Source organism: Excalfactoria chinensis, chromosome 18 (genome assembly GCF_039878825.1).
Source record: "Excalfactoria chinensis isolate bCotChi1 chromosome 18, bCotChi1.hap2, whole genome shotgun sequence".
In the NCBI taxonomy this organism is placed as follows: Eukaryota; Metazoa; Chordata; class Aves; order Galliformes; family Phasianidae; genus Excalfactoria; species Excalfactoria chinensis.
In genome coordinates, this window is record NC_092842.1 from 5482771 (window position 1) to 5500151 (window position 17381).

The window sequence follows — 17381 nt, forward strand, 5'->3', positions numbered from 1 at the left end:
CTGGGCAGCCTGGGCTGGTATTAAATGGGGAGGTTGGTGACCCTGCCTGTGGTGGGGGGGTGTTGGAGATTTGTGATCTGAGGTCCCTTCCAACCTGGGCCGTTCTGTGATTCTTATTGGCAGCAGCAGAGAGAAGCACTTGGAGCAACACAGCAACCAACAGCCCTGAGGGTCAGGCTGGGGGTAACCCAGGCACTAGTGAGGTCATGGTGTCACACTCAGGGTTTATGTACTACGGGCACCGATGCACCTTCAAGAGATGGGTGCATTGACATTGGATGGGCCACAGCTGGCTGGGAGGGGTAAGGATGTAACAGGCAGCAAACTGGGCTCATCACCAGGGCTTTAAACTGGATTGGATGGGGGGAACTGAGATCCCTGACAACAACCAGTAATACATCAACAATTCCACAGCGTGCAGTACAAAACTACCTTGTATTCAATGAAAACTTCTTCCTTTTAGCCCTGATAAGGCAATGATCATCACTACAAGGAAAGCGTTGTTCTTAGAGGGTTGGACAGGATGATCTCCAAACCAAACTATGACAGCTGAGAAGGCACATATGAACACACCCACAAACTAGTTACCTACGTTCCCCAATTACTCCAGTAAAGATGCATGGGAATTATTTCCTATGTTTAAGAGGACGTTTATTGGTACAACAGGAGGACCCAAGCAAGATTTGACTCATCTCATGTATAGAGCTGCTTAATTTTCTGGATGGACTGCTTCCACCAATCTTCCCAACGCTGAACTCTTACCAGCTCAGAGGTACTTTCTTCCTTGATCTGGGCTAACTGCTGCTCAAGTTTACATATGTATTTCTGTGCAAAGAACAACAATTAAGGTCAAAATCGGTAGAAATTGGGTATAATTCCTAAACCCAAGTCCTAAAACAGATCCTAGAATCAGAGAGTACATAAATGTTTGCATGCAGACATAAGAGAGGATTTTTATGCATGGAGAACACTGCTTCAAGGTCTGAAATTGCTCTGTATATTAAAACGTAGCCATATCTATACAAACCCACAGCAAAAACAGACACCGCCCCCCATAAGAGCCCTTTCCCACTGATCAACCTTATATACAGCATCTCTTGCTTCCACTGCTGCTATATGGCCCAGTGTAGTCTTTGCTGTTGTAACTGATGCAGTTTCTCTGACCGTAACACGGTCTGAATCATCCATAAGTGTGGTCATGGGTATTCCTGGCCAGGTCCTTAAAGAAACAAAACAAATAACAACAAAAAAACATTGAGAGACAGTTGGAATAGAAGAGAGCAGCCAGGAGATCTGCACAGTAAACAGAATTCTTATTTTCTGAGGGCAAACACACAGTATTCCACAGATTTATATATAGGCAAGTGAGAAATAGTGGTAAGCAAAACAACCACCGAGCAACTTTAACAACTGGAGCAAGAAAACAATGAGGACTGAGCCTGATGTCAGCTTATGGAAGAGAAATGGAATACAGTGGTGTCCAGTATGATCTAATATTACCTGCTCCCACGTTCAACCAACTGCGCAGCTCCACGGGTCTCTAGAGAAAGATCAGCTTGTTTATGATGGATTAACATGAATTTCTTCTTCTTTGGCGTTTCAGTTTCTGGGAGATGACATAAGATACATTCAGGAGGAGCCAAACGGAGGCAGTCATGCTGCTGCTTTCAAGTAACACCATGTGGATAGATGCTTGTTGCTTGCAAGAAATAGCTCTGCACGTGTAATCACACAATTTCCCCTCACTTGATGTATTATAGAATATTTACACACTCTCTTCCTATGGAGAGCATGCTGCAGTCTTTGAGAAGGAAGGAGAACGCCAAACAAGAAACTCCATCATTACTTACTTGGTGCTTGTATGTCATCAATAGTAATGCTTTCATCTAATTCCAGCAGCAGCTTTTCTGTGAAGGCAGCCAGAGCTGAAACAAAGTTCTGGGTGCACTCAGCAGCACAGTCCTGTTGGGACATCGGATACCCCTGAGAGGAGTTCCTCTGATAATTTGATCTCATCTCCTTTTAGTTTAGCTCCCTAGGAACTATGCTCCTCTCCAACCTTGATGCTTTACAACAGCTGCAGATAGCAGCCACGGGGCTGCAGATGGATCTGGATGTACCTTATGCGGTGCTCTAAGCACTCTGATGACCTCAAGTAAAGCATGAAAGCCTACAGAGTTCTATGTGTGTGGTTGTATATTTGGGTTAAGCATCCAAAATGGATGGGAAAAGGAACCTGTAAACATAACCTTTCCACTCAAAGCAAAGGCCATTATGGAATTCACATACTTTGAGCAGAGGGGCTTTCAGGTATTGCTATAGAAATGGTATGCGTGTGTCTGCACAAATACCAACTGCCCCAATGAAATGCACACAAAAAGAAAGCCTTCCAGGCCTGTTCTCTGCAAGTAAAATAAATCAGAGAACATCACTGTTACTTCAGATATAGACTCACATGCATCTACTCTACCATTAAGAGATGAGCCACCTCTCCTCGGTACATCCTATGAGCGATACAAATGATGGGTTACGTGCACTTGCATATGCACTATATGCATTAATGCATATATCGATCAAATGCTGCCAGCACATAACTTAAAGACACTGTGTGAACAGCACTGCATAAAACTGAAAACGTTTTCCACGTCACTGTTGGCAAAGGAAAAAACACATATCCAAGAGCTACTCTCCTTTCCATATGCAACATCTATCAAGTTGATCTTAAGCACCAGCCTTACGCTTACCTGAAGCCTCTGTATGTGGAGGTGAATAGCATCAACGTGGTCCTTTTGCTCTTTTGATTCCCGCTGGCACAAAGCCTCCAGCTGCAGCAAGTTGTCTGGATGTCCCAGAGAGGGACATAATTCATTCTCATGGGCAGCCTGCAGGCAAGCATATAAGGAATGTTTTCTATAAAGAAGGTGCAATTGAGTCATGATGAGAAAGTAGTAAAACCAATCACTTTCTATAAAGCATGCTAGCACAACTCATACAGCGCTACAGACCCTAAAGAGTTTGAAACTGTGAATAATTTTAGTGCTTTCAGCATTGCTTAGACTGGAAATATTCCAGTGCCTCTATGACACACACCTTCACATCCCTCCAGTCCTCCAGCTGCTGATTGAAGGAGTGCTGAATGTTACTGGTGGCACAGATGAGCTTCTGTTTGTGTTCCTTTAAAAGGCCATCGGCTGCCAACTGGGAGACGTAAGGGAGTTCCTCTTCAAATGACTTCAACTGATCCCAAAATTCTTGCAAGGAAAGAAGATTCAGCTGAGGTGGACATACAGCGCAGCAGTCAAACATGAAGGAATTCTCTGCCTTAAATTCTGTCCCTAATATTCCTTTTCCTGAGCCCCATAACTACAGAAACACACTTGCTAAAAGATGTGACCTTGTGCAGGTCTATCCGCTTAGCAAATGGCTCCTTCCTCACATTCTACATAGCAGATAATACATTAATGACGCTATTGACCCAATAAAACCAACAGTTTTTCCACTTACCTACTTTGTTCTTGATTTGTTTTCGGTGAAATTAAAAGTCTTGGCTGAAATAATTTACCTTTAAGGCAGGAATTGTAGTACTCATCTGTCTGACTTTGATACGACAGCAGATTCCGTCTGAATACTTCTGCACAACGTTCAAATGTCTCTGGAAGATCTTCAGGCATTGTGATTTGATGCTGCTCTGTGAGGTAGAACTCCTTCAAGAGGTTAAGATAAGACAGAAAAGATGCTGATAACACGTACAAACAAGTTGTATCTATGCATACAGAAGGCTGTCAGTCGCTCTCTTATTTGATACCAGTTATCTTCCTCAGTGCTTTTATTCTAATCCCTATCTGCTCTTTGAACAGGGAGCGTTTCCAAGACTACAGTGCAGCTTAACTACCAATTCTGAAAAGACATTATCATCCTCTTATTACTGTACTGCTTTTAGCCTTGGTAACACCCTCAAATATTTGTTATTACAGTCCTATTAAGGAATTGTCTAATAGACACTTATTCATTAGAATGAAGAAGACTGGGGCTGCCTTGGCTTTGCAGACTTGCTGCCATACACTCATACAGTTGTTGGTGCCCCCATATATTAAACCACCTGAGGTTCTGAAGTACTTCATCATTAAATACGCTCTGCATCAAGAACTATTAAAATCAGAAGGCCTGATGAAGTAAGCAGCTTTTGGATGGATATCCAAACATTATGATATATCCAAAGTCATTCAAATGACACATTACACCTACAGCAGCAATAGTGACCAAGAAACACTTTTCTTACCTCAGCAAGACTGAGCAAGTTGTTATTACCCGTCCAGAGAATATTCGTAACAATCCCTTTAAAAGTACTGCAAATGAACAAAAACGATAATAAAAAAGACAATTATACCATATAAAGATCCATCAGTCAGTTCTAATAGAGTAGGGGAACAGAACCACTTCAAACTCATCTCTGTAATGGTTCATTCCTTATCCAATTGTGCAAATGTAATAGAGAGCCCAAGAATGCACACACACACACCCCCTCCACACATACAGAGTGATGGATTTCTGATGATACACACAACTTACTTCAGTTCAGGAGGCATCTCCCCAAATATCTGAAATCTCTTGTCACTGAGAATGGATCCGCTGTGTTTCCGTAGGCTAAGAAGGCAAGAAAAAGATTGGTCCATAAAGTCTCTTGTTTCTCTGATTGTTTGAGCTAGCTGGTGGTGCAATGGATATGAAAGGGAAGAAAACGAAGTGAAGCAAAGGGCTGATCACAGGGACACAAACCATGAGATCCCAAATGAGAAGCACTGCAGGAAGAAGTCTAATGAATAATAAGGAAGGATTCATCCAAGAACAGGCAGAACCATGCGAGTACGTAACATCTCACCTTCCTGTTGATGCCTTTTTTTTAGTAGCTGGCTTTTTGCTGTTCTGAGCTGCTTGCTCATAAACAGAGCTTCGATGACCTTTACCAGATACACTTAAGTGAGAATTCTTCCTCTGCGTGGTAAGAGTTGCTTTGCATTTAATAAGGAAAAAAGAAGAGCAAAGTATAAATGCCAGCTTTCTTCCACAACTTTTGCTATAACAAATATAGGTACTTCATTAAAAACAACCAAAGAGAAGCTCACCTCATCCCACTCTGCACCTTTAATTGGTAAAGAGGACACCATAGTGCAAAGTAAAGACAGAGAAGGTGACAGTGAGGATGCACAGCCCTCTCAGAGCTCATGTGTAAACCTCTGTCCTGGAGCAGCTCAACCTGCTCCCTAATATACTACAAACTACAATTGAGATGAATGTAATAAATCAGAACTTCCAGCACACCTCGTCTCGGTGAATCACTGCTGTCCTGATTTCGGCCTGAAGATTTTCTCCTGGGTGACTGAACTCTGGAACAAAAGGAAAAGCTAATTGGCTTTGGAATACCTGGCTGCAAGTTCCCTTCTCCTATCAAGTGTTCCGTGCAGTTGCTGAGATGCTGTTCAAGGCATGGGGTCACGTTTACAACCAACAGTGTAAAAGGGAGTACCTTCACGGAGTAACTAATTGCATAGTTGTGCATTCAATTGTTCTTATTACTATCACAGGCTGCTTGAAGTGATAAGATATACATAGCAAGGAAAACATAAATAAAGACAGTAACAAAAACATAACGAGGCAAACAAGTACTTACTCGAGTAAGTTCTTAATAAAGCTTACTGATAAATCTTCAATTGCAGATTTCCCCATTCTGCTTGGATTTAACAAAGGAAATCTGTCGGGATCCAGCCCCATCATCACCAGTTTGTGCTCCGCTCGAATGGCAGCAGCAATGGGACCTTGTAACGTAACCGCAGCTGCAGGAGGGGCAAAGTGCTCCTAAATTGGGCACAAAATGAAACCGTGCTTGTTGTGGCAGGCAGCTTGTGTCAGCAATACATGTAGTTACTGGCTATAAAATAGATGCTTCAAACTTATGCTATTTTGCTTTACAGGCTGGAAGAAAAACTTCTGTAACACCAGGAGAAATGTCGTTACAGCTGTACGGCTCTGTGACACTTAGAAGTGGTTATGAGTAGACCCTCACAACCATCATCAGCACCATCTAAATATGTACTGATTACTTTATGTACTTTAAAGCAGATGCATGTTAAAGAATCACTCAAAATCAAATAAAAAGGGAGAGAATAAATACTGTCCTACTTTATCATCTGCTCTTGTTGCATTCACTAGCAGGCAGTCGAGGTACTGGCTCCTTGCCTTCAGTTCTTTCAGCACTACTTTGATAAAGTCAAACAACTCTTCAGAAGTCAAAGCCTGAAAGAAACAGCAACACAGATGACATTTAATGCACCAGAGAAGCAATGAGATTGTATTGCAAGTAGGAGAACAGATACAGAGCTGCCCTGAGACAAAAACGTGGTCAAGGAAACATCATTTCATCTGTTTAGAACTTACTTCTTTATCTGCTGTAGGGTGAGCAAAAGCACGGAGCTTCTCCAGGCAGGATTTTAATGCTTCTGCCTGCAAATTGGAATTTGCTACCTGGAACAGAACCAGTTTTGAACTGACACAAGTAGTTCCTCGTGGTCAGTTCGCTCTGAATTCAGTCAGAAATCCCTTCAATTGAATTAAAAGAGGAATGATTAAACTTCATTCAAACAAAGCTTTGATGTTTCTGCTCGTACCTCGGTTCTGATTTGCACCCGTAGACTTGTCAGAAGCCGTTGGATCTTCTCCATAAAGTCTCGATTCGTAAAGAGACAACGGAGCCTTGTTTCAGCCTGGTTGATAACTTCAGTAGCCTTTAAAAATCCCAGAAATGAGACAAACTCACTTTTTTTTTTTCCAGCTTAATTAACAGAAGTCACCATTTCTACTTCTTCCATCACACAGAATTTACCTGAACAGCTTTAAAGTCCAGTCCAAGGTGTTTATAAATCCTATTATATACACCAATATAAGCCATAACTCAAAAGAGCGAAGCTCCGCACAAACCTGTGCCAAGCATCTCGATTCCATTTTCTCCATATCAGACACAATTGACTTCTCAAAAGAGTCAATAGATTTGCTTTCTTTCTGAAGACGCTTACTGAAAGCCTGCACCTCCTCAGAAGAAAAATTGCCTCCCTCCACAAATAACCTGAAAGCAGCCAGCAAAGGGAAAACCATCACTCATCATAGAACCAGCAGGGCTGGAAAAGACCTCTGATGCCCTCCAGTCCAACCATCTGTCTACCACCAGTATTTCCACATTGACCACATCCCTCAGTACAACATCTCCGTGGCTCTGGAATACCTCCAGGGATACCGACCCCACCACCTCCCTGGGCAGCCTGTGCCACCAATGCATCATTGCTCTTCTGGAGAAGTTCTCCCTTTATTTTTATGGTGGCTGAGCAGCCCTACTGCACAGATATCAAGATGAATGTGATGAAAAGAGTGTGACAAATGCAGCTTAGCAACAATGCTCTTCAGAGGAACATACGGCTATAACCAGGTGAGTCGCAAAGAAACATGAATTTTCCTGCTCTGCCCATAGAACAAACGATGATACCCAGATACAGAGAACGTTAACAACATTCCTCCAGCGGTATCTCTATAATACCTGCAGCCTCGGAGAAAGTTCACATTTGAATCTCTTAATTTTCCCACAGATTCCTTCAGATAGTTCCGATAGCTTCCCAGGGAAACTCGAATGACATCCAAGTAATGAAGGAGCTCTGGGCACATGCTGCTGCTGGAGGAAGAGAACCTGAAGTGAGCAGAAGGCTGAGAAGACGTGTAGAAAGAGGAGCAAGCATTACAGGTTGGAGACTCCTGCCTTCATGACATCAATGAGATCTGAGAACTCAGGAGTATTTTACTGTTCTGAAAGTAACTTACCCAATGGTGGTTGTTTTGATGACACTCAGCACACACCAGCAAGCAGCTGGTGCAGATATAGAGCGTCCTTTGAAACCAATTAGCCTATTACTTCACAGATTCAGTAAGCTGGATAAAGCCTAAATAAATCCAACATGTTGATCTACTTTAAGACTAGTGTCCCTTCCAAAATATATGGAAAAAAAAAGTAATCCATTCAGAGAGAAAGGGAAAAAAATCACTTCCATTTTCATAGCATTCCAGGAGAGCCTTTACATGACAGACAGAAGGGGCTTGGAACAGCACCAGGAACAGGCAGACCGGCTCTGGCTGCTGGCACACTAACCTCTCAGCCATGGGAGACCTGAGGAATGCTGATTCTACGTCACGGATCCGAGAGTCCAAGTTTTGGATGCTGTCATTTTGCTGATCACAGAATCTGAGGAATTCAGCCCTCGCCTTCTTCAGAGCTTCTCCCAGCTCATTGCAGTGGCACTCCAGGTGCTTTTCATGAAGTAACAGTTCAGCTGATGAGAAAAGAAGTCTTACGATATGGTCATTATTCCCTGTTTGGTACAGCCTGACACAGCCACCATTACCCAGATGCACCAGTGAAACAAAACAAACTGGACCTCAGAGGGGCTTAAACCTACTAATAAAGTAGACCCAACTCTTTGGTTTTTCTCCTGTTGTTGACTTATGATCCATTTCCCTGTTCTCCCCAAGGAGCCTCCTTCACAGTTGGCTAAAGACACCCCCCACCCCCCAGTATGACCATCTCCAGATGAAGACAGTGTCCAGAGTGAAGAGGTCCGTACCAGCTCTGACATGGTAGATGTTTGTCTCTATATCCTCTCTCCTCATTTCACACGAGAGAAGATGCTGCTCAAGTTCTGAACTCAGCTCCTCTTCCTTGGCGCCTGCAGTGGCCCATGAGCTGGATAAGGACTCTGCAAACCACTTCTCCAGGTGCTCAAAGAAGCAGAGACGAACCCTATGATTTAAATCAAGGCCTACAGTGAGGAACACTGAGTGACAAACAGGAAGATGTGGTCTCACAAACACTTCCACAGTGTCAGTGCTACTTTTTACCAATTAAAACAAGGACTAACACCAAAACATTCAGATCATTTTTGCATACTTAGTTTGACATTCCTCCCAAAGAACTGAAATGTTTCTATCACCTAAAAAGGAAAGAGAAAACAGTTTCCTACTTACCTTTTCTTCAGCTCCACAAACACTGTTTCTTTGATAAGTGCATGTTCCAAGTATGTAGGAAGTGATCCTTTCCCATCATAGCTTGTAAGAAGTGTCTCTGGGACAACAGGCTCCCCGGCCTCTTCAGCTCCAACAACAGTGTAGGTGTTTCCACTGGAAGTGGTGAAGGTCTCAACAGGGAGTTCAGACATTCCCACCCTGCTGCTGTCGAACGTATCCTAGGAAAGAACTGGGAATGATCATCCATTGCCTCCAACAACAGTGTACTAAGATAAGTGAATAACCAGCAGTGCCAATGTAGGAACCTATGGATGTTAGGAACAACATTCTTATCCCAAATTTGGACAAACTCACACAGAGAATGCATTTGTAAGCCTGAACAGGCAGAACCAATGTTTTAAAAGGGTTTTGTTATGGTAATAAATGGAATGAATGGGACTAAATACCTGAAAAAGTAACACTGAGATACAAATACAGCTGAAATCGTTCTCCTTAGGTTAAGAACACCAGGAAGAAAGACAGACGTGCATGCTAAAGCTGCTACAGGTTTTTACAAGGGTAAAAGCAGCGTAGACACGTACTCTATGTACAAACTAAATACATGCTAAGGAATTTAAGACATTTCAGCAAGAAGATGACCTCCTATTTGCTATGAGTTTGCACAAACCTTCCATCACTTCCAAATACATTCATTCTCTTGTTCACCTACTTGTGAAAAGCTCGTCCTCCGTTCTGTGTCTCCTGGTTCATCGCTCCCTTGAAAAATACTCTTGTCTTCTTGTTCCTCCCCTTCTTCACTTTCCTGTGCAAAGGCCTCCTCGTTCTCAGGGATATTTGTTCCTTCCTCCTGCTGTTGACAGCTCTCAGCCTTTTGCTTTTCTTCATCTTCCTGCACAGTGCTTTCAGTTTGCTGCTCCCCTTGATTTTCAGCATCCAAAACCTCACCTAATCATTTCCAGTGAAAGCAGAGCTTTAGTGATCACAATCCAGCAAACCAAAGGCCTATCTGTACTATCAAGGTACTACCTTGACCTGGAGATGCGAAGTCTGACTTTCCTTCCAAGTTCTAGAAGACAACAGAACAACTGTAAAGTAAAAACTGGCTTGCTTATAAGAGATACAGATTCTATTCCAAAACAGACCTATTTCATTAAGCTACAACAGTCTTAAAAAATTAATGTACCCAGGAGACTTCAAAACAAGTTTGTCTTCTCCATACCTGTTTGAAGATTTCTTTTACATTAAAATACTGGCTGAGGGATTCACTGTAAGAAATCAGCTCCTGCAAAATGGCTTCTGGGTAACTCATGACTTTTTCCACGAGAACTTTGTTGGATGCTTCATGCCTATTAAATTCAAAACCTTTTTTTAAGGGACTTAAAAATGTACAGAAATGAAAAGAAATACGACTACTATATCCTTAAATCCAAATGGTATGGATCAAAATCTGCTCCAGTCAAGGATCAACTATTATACTATACTTAAACACATTGCATCCTGGTTTGTTAGTAGGGATTCATTCAGTATAAACACCTAAGTGAGCAAAAGCCACCACTTCTCATGATAATTTACTACCATCAAAAAGGTATTTTGCTTTTGTTTGGTTGGTTTTAATGGTCTTAATGGATATAAAGAGCACTGAACCAACAGCTCTAAGAGCAGCTTCAGTGTGAGGTGTGCGCATACAGACCTCAGGTCCTTGTGGTTTTCTAACATAGGCCAGATCTGACCAAGAGAAAGACCATCTGGATGTGAAAATATGACTGCGTCCCCTCCAGCTGCTCAGTCTTCCTTTGGGTAAAATCTTCAGCACGTAGAGCTGTATGTGCCTACTTTGATGTGATGCCCAAAACACAGGTACTGTTTGCCTTAACATTGCTCAATATGGAAACTGTTTCTTTTTATATCCTTATGAGAAGCACCAAGCAGTGTATTTCCACCCCACCACACTTCAGCATAAACACGGCCTAAACTGTACAACCAGCTTTCACACACACACTGAATAATTTTGCACTACAAGATTCATACCCAGCTCTGATGCCATCCAAATAAGAAAGGGCATTTTCCAAAGACGACTTCAGCTTCTTCTCAGAGCTCGCAGTCCTCACTTTATTCAAAAGGGTATCCAGCTTAGTTTCCATCACCTAAACCCAATGAAAAGAACCCAGTAAAAGGGGGTTCTTACTAAAACCCTTCATAACTATTTGGGCTTCACAAAATTAACAACCAGAATGTATTCAAAAACATTTGGTAGTATGAACGTAACAGGTAGAAAATCCAGTATAAGCGTCCATCAATATACGTTTATTCCTATACCAGTCATTTTGAATTCAAAAGGCTTCTCTGCATTGAGTCCTTTCTTTACATCAGAGCGTATTTTTATGCTCATACCTGAAGGGATTTACCCTGTTTCCTTCTACATTCGTTTAAGTTCTTCTGCAGTTCATCCTCCTGCTGGGACAGTCTGAGCCGATGGTTGTCCCAGAGAACACTGGCTTCCTGACAGTAGCTGTACAGGTCTCTGCAGTTCTGATCATTATGCTTAACCAGCTCTTCAAATCCTCTCTAAACAAACATAGACCCAAGTTATCATAATGCTGCGTACAAGAAAGTGAAATACAAGAGTAAGGGGACACATGACGGGATAAAAGGCGGCCAGCATTCACCACAGTCTCTTCTAATCTGAAACAACAGTCCAAGTAAAATAGATGAGAATATGGACTTTTGTTTTAGAAGCTGAACCATCAAACCTTCAGTTTATTCTCCTGGCGTCATAAAACATAGAATCACCAAGATCTGCACAACCCCAGGAGCACTTTGCCATCCTTCATCTTAGGAGCAATTACTCAGTCACTGTCATGTATGGGACCATATAAGACAGGACTGGAAGAGATTTAGGAGTCTATCCTTCCACCTCTAGGCCAGATGGGCTACAACCAACCAATCCCTGATGATCTATTACAAAACCATCACTGATAAATTATTTTCTTGAATCACATCCTACCTGTATTACTTATGGGACAGGTACTCAATCACTGTACAGCAAGGCACCAATAGCCTAAGATGCACTTAGGCATTTCAGACCATGGCACCTGAATAACAGACTATTCCTGAGGAGGAACTAAAGGAGATATTACAAACATACAACCATAAGCTCCAGTTCTTCTTCAAAGCGGCATCGCAGTTTCTCAGTCAAAGGAAGCAGGTCAGAATCCACCACTTCTTCAGCATCTTTCTGTGTGCATACCCTCCGATTCAACAGGTTATTCTGAACAAAGCAAAAACCCACATGATGTTATGGACAGACATATAATGCAATACAATACTGCGTGGCCTTAAGAAAGTGAACACTGTCTCAAATGATTTGCATGTCCTACAGCTTCAGTATCCAGTTGACTCAACATGCTTTGAAGCAAAGATTCAGCCTCCCAGATCCCAGAAGTAAACAGTACAACCCAGCTCAGATATGGGGAGAAACAGAGCTGAGGGGCGACCTTTCTTCCCCCCAAGGTGAGACAGATTGAAAACAAGACTGAGGGTTCTGACTCCGAGCCCACTACCTAAGTTAGGGACAGCAATTCCTTCATCACTAGTAGTTGTCATTGCTTCTATGCATTTCAGGTACAAATGCTACCATGAAATGAAATGAGCAGCAGGTATTCCAGCAGAATAAGGCAACGGTCAGAACTGATTTAATCATAGAATCCTATGAGTTTATCTTCTTATCTCAATCCTCAAACCTGTAGCATTGCAACAACACATTGCCATTGTTACCAAGAACTCTTCCAAGGCTTCACAATGCTATGGGACTGACCTTGCACAGCTGCACTCCTGCCAAACATCTTTGCTGGACGCTCTCATACTGGGCACGAATCTTCATTGTACACTGCACATTGTGGGCATCTGGAGGGTGTGCAAAACAGAGCATGGCCAACACTGTGCCATTTCACAGAACACAGCAAACATACTTTCAGTGCACCCCTCTGATTTGTTACTGATGGGGGGAAGAATGAAGTGCTTGGATTCCAGACTGGTTTCTGCTTTCCCAACATACCTATACTTCTGTTTAAATCCACCAAGGAGTTGTACCACTCATCAAGCTCAGCTTGTGTGCTCGTTGGAGGCAACAGACCGCTATCAAAATAGGAAACAATATATCAGATCTTGTCAGAGATAACCCAGTCAGTTGTTAAAGGATAACAGGGTAAATCAGCATAACCAGACTTACTCTGCTTTATTTAAGGCCTTTTCAGCAATGAAAATAAAACAAGGTGAATGATGTTTATTGAAACCCTCTGCTTACCAACAAGGAATTAAACCTCCATTGTTACCCAACCCATCTTATTTTTGTCAGAATGGATAGAACTGTAAAGCAGCAGCATGAGCTCCCTTCCAACATTCATTTCTTCACACATTATACAAATCAATCTCCCACCCAGAAACTGGAAAACACCATCCATTTTTACATATACACCCATCCATGTCCACCCCTTCCTACTTCATACATCAGTAAGGTTTACTTCTGCGTTGCTGCATTTCTGACCCTTGGTAGCACAACAGGTGCACTGAAAACCAACACATAGTTATTGTTTTTTTCCCATTAAAAAGAGCTTTATGGAAGAGATTTAAGCCCTGCCTGCCTGCTGCATCACACAACAGCACACTGAAGTGCAGCAAAGAGCATTCAGCACATCAAAGACTAACAGGATGGCTTGATTGGAAGGGCCCTTTAGAAGCCATGCAGCTCCATTCCCAATCATGGGTAGGGATGCCAACACAAGTCCCTCATTGACTACACCAAGAATTCTGTTACTGTACTCTCTTCTGTCATACGTAAGACGCTGCAGCAGCTCCAGCCTCTGTTCATTAAGCAGAATCTGACCATTCATCATATTCTCCATTTCCATTTTCACTGTTTGGGGATCCTGTATTTCTTCCTTTGCCATAAATTCTCTGTAGGATGGAAGAACACACTGATGTGATTAAGTGTTGGGAAGAACTGAATGCTTGAAACACAAACACAAGATGCGCCTTATGAGTATCAACTGAAAACAAGAACACTAAAGCTTTAGTTTTACTGGGGAGAAATACTAAAATACCACTTCTTGTAGAAAACATGAAGAACTCGGGTCACTTTATGCTATTCATGCTTCAAAATACGACTTGCTGTGAAAACTCAGACCTGAAGCTCCGGACAATGCAGTTCTTTTGGATGAGCCTCCAGACTTTGACTCTATCCTGCCAGTTCAGTTGAAGCAATAGTTCCCTTTTCATCTCTGATTTCATCAGATTAAAGAACACCTCGACTATTGCCCTCTGGTTTGTCAGCAGCGCTCTGTTAATCATCTGTGTATGAAAACATGAAGATGGGAATAAAAGCAATAGACGACAGGAATAAAGTGCCAACTCGATGTCAGACTAAGGATGAAGAACTGAAATGACAAAGGATATGCAATATAGAAACCCCTCTCCTACGTGGCAGGGATTGACAGGTAGAAGTGATCATTTCCATTTGAAAATGAGAACAAAATTCGGGGAGGTGAATTTCAGATCTCTGTCTTCTTACAGGTCAAGCTGTCTCCCAATAAGAAGGACTTACCATGGCCTCATCATTAATGAGCCTGTGAACATCGGCTGACAAGAAGAAGGAAATCTCCTCCAGCTTTGCAGCATACCTTCTCAGCACGTCTGTTATCTGTACAGCCAAAGAAGCAAAAAGGCACAGAGGGCTCTGTAGAACTGCTTGCCTTAGGGAACAGACACTTCAGTTATATTAATAAGAAATGGGTTTTTTCCCCCCAAATAAATTCATTTGGTTGACAAATCCAGAAGTGAATCTTCAAATACTGATTCTAAATTATTAGACACCAACCAGAAATCAATCGCTTTTGTTACTATTTGACTGATTTCTTTCTGGTGTCTGCAGTGCCTGAAATCTGAGCTCACTTTGTCAGCTCGGCTCCATTCCACCTCCTTTAAGGTTTCATCCCATTCCTGAATCCACTCCTTTCTGGTCAGGGAATCCTGCTGGATGGTCGTCCACAGTTGTTCCAAATCCTGCCAGAAGGATTTACTCTCAATCTCAATGAAAAAAAAAAATAGATGTGAAAATAAATGCATTCAAACCAGAAAACTGCAGCAAGACGTAGGCAGGTGGGCTGCAGAACAGACTGTGAGCAACAGGTATGAATAACAGAAGAGCTGACAGTGGTAAGAACTGCCTTACTTCAATTGAGAAGCCTTCCAGAGTGGCATCGAGCTCCATCTTTGCAAGAAGAACCCACGTTTTCCTATCAGATTCCATCAGTTTAGACAAAAGCAGTTTTCCAGGTTCCAAAACAAAGGGCTTGATTTCCTGAAAACAGGAAAGAATTCAGCCCCATTTGCTGAACATCAGGCTCTCAGCTTTGCCTGCTGTTCCAGACTACCCACACTACCAACCCCAGCCTCACCCTGGCCACACAAGCGAGCTCGTGGTGCATTGAGGTCAGTGCTGCATCGTGGCGGCCTTGCCGGCGTTCTGACACGAGCTCCAAGAGATTGTGCCTCCTTTCCTCTGGAACCTCTGAGGAGAAAAAGGAAGACAGAAGAGCTTAGAGCTGTTGGGAACAATAAACAGCCAAATCAAAGCTCTGAGCTCTGCCATTCAGGCAGCATTCAGGTGTGATGCTGGAAAACGGCAGCTCCCATGAGTTAAACCTGCTTACATCATCGCTGCCTTCTGAACGCTAATCCCCACATGTGGATTCTCCATTGCCAGCATTAAGTACAAATCATCATAAAACACATCAGATCATTTCTGAGCTCAGTATTATTCTTTATCCAGCTCAGTTCGACATCTGGTGGTTCTTCAAAATGAAAACGAAAGTACCTGACATTAAGGGAAATAGATTTTACCAACAAGGTCAGGCAGGGCTCTGACTTCCTCAGCTGCAGTCACATCTTTACTTCTCCAGGATGCCTGAGATGCTGTAGCTTCCCTGAAACAGGACATAAAGCACTTTACCCTGCTAACACCAGGCTCAAGCAGACTAAACTGAAGGAAACAGTTTTCAAATATATGGGAAATTAGTCTAGTTAAGGGTAATGATATCATTGCATAATCGTTTAAAACCATTAGAAGTGTAAAATATAGCTCAGTAGTATATAGTACTGTTATGTGATGGAAAGTGGAGCAGTGACAGCAGAGCAGCAAGGACCCAGGCTGCAGCAAGAGGGTTTGCTCAAATGCAACAGCCATAGGCACAGGAATAAGGGAAAGAAGCTGCTTACCTTCAGAAGGCTTCAGATAGGCAAGAAGCCCTCACTTCCACTGCCAGCCCTTAAATGGGGTCTGGGCAGGGGTGGATCCTGGCTCCAGCCCTTCTGGTCACTCAGTGCATTGAATACACCTGAGCTCCCCTGGGTTGGCCCTGCCTTCCCACCAGGTGCTCAATCACTGCTTCAGGCCCTGACTTAGCATTCCTGCTACAGTAACACACATCAGGTGGTGTCAGTACTACAAACCAGATTACACCCAGGTGGCTTTGAACAACAAAATAATCATCCAAGAGCCTTATAAAAGAAAAGCCGAGCTCACGTCACTCATTACAGACGTTTGATGGGCTGATGGTTGGACTAGACAATCATAGTGGCACTTTCCAACCTTAACGATGAGCTGAGACTCTGCGCTATAAGAGGCAGCAGCTCAAGGCACTCATTTCACATCTGGAGGAAAGGAGATGGACTGTCCCAAGGAGACGGACTGTCCCAAGGAGATGGGGCTCCCAACGTTACAACCCCACAGCATCACACCGACACGCGATCAGGAGTTCGTGCTCCTGCTCTCTACCTGCCCTGCAGCGGCTTTGCTCCAGCACTCCCCGTCTTCCCATTGCACAGCCACAGTCCCACAGCAGCCGTGCTGCCCGGCTCCTCGTGCAGACCGAGCCGCTCACTCCGTGCTGCCCCCAGCGAGCGCGCACAGCGAGCCTGCAAAAACCCAGCAGCAAAAATGGGTTGGAACCTTTCTCCAAACCTCCTGAGCAGACAGAATCACGACAAATGAATCGCCCGTTTCTTCTTGTTTTTACCTCATCCTCGAATAGTGGCCGATAGATTTCGCCGTTGGGAACCACACGCGCTACTCCTGCCGGCCGCACGCCGCCGCAGCTGCCATTAATTCCCGCAGCTGCCATTCATTCCCGCAGCTGCCATTCATTCCCGCAGCATCACCGCATCCTCTCGGCCCGGAGCACCGCGTCGTGCGTTGCCATAGCAACAGTAGGAAGCGTGGCTAACAGCCTGCCTCGTTACCATGGCAACACGAGACGCTCCTGCCGATC

At 43.3% G+C, this 17381-nt stretch overlaps 1 protein-coding gene across 1 annotated transcript; it reads right to left on the reverse strand.

Moving 5' to 3' along the window:
• Positions 1-590: 590 nt before the first annotated feature.
• Positions 591-17362, reverse strand: CCDC180 (coiled-coil domain containing 180). The gene is made up of 37 exons (XM_072352722.1): positions 17130-17362; positions 16889-17028; positions 15955-16037; positions 15510-15622; positions 15284-15412; positions 15004-15114; positions 14657-14752; positions 14240-14403; positions 13891-14010; positions 13112-13191; positions 12872-12960; positions 12203-12325; positions 11449-11622; positions 11086-11201; positions 10277-10403; positions 10084-10123; positions 9767-10002; positions 9058-9275; positions 8658-8833; positions 8186-8366; positions 7583-7714; positions 6973-7117; positions 6663-6779; positions 6433-6519; positions 6178-6291; positions 5669-5853; positions 5320-5384; positions 4880-5009; positions 4570-4644; positions 4280-4346; positions 3563-3704; positions 3091-3251; positions 2745-2882; positions 1851-1962; positions 1501-1606; positions 1081-1219; positions 591-825 (listed from the first exon to the last, which is right to left on the reverse strand). Exons 1-37 carry the CDS (start codon positions 17232-17234, stop codon positions 694-696), a joined length of 4668 nt encoding a protein of 1555 aa, XP_072208823.1. The 5' UTR covers positions 17235-17362; the 3' UTR covers positions 591-693.
• Between the last annotated feature and the right edge of the window lie 19 nt (positions 17363-17381).

Excerpts from the sequence above, each read along its gene's own strand:
- CCDC180 (XM_072352722.1), bottom strand. The coding sequence starts at position 17,234 with ATGGCAGCTGCGGGAATTAATGGCAGCTGCGGCGGCGTGCGGCCGGCA. Across the intron at positions 17,029-17,129 it reads GGCCACTATTCGAGGATGAG|GCTCGCTGTGCGCGCTCGCT; the intron begins GTAAAAACAAGA and ends GGGTTTTTGCAG. Across the intron at positions 5,385-5,668 it reads TTTATTAAGAACTTACTCGA|AGTTCAGTCACCCAGGAGAA; the intron begins GTAAGTACTTGT and ends CTTTTGTTCCAG.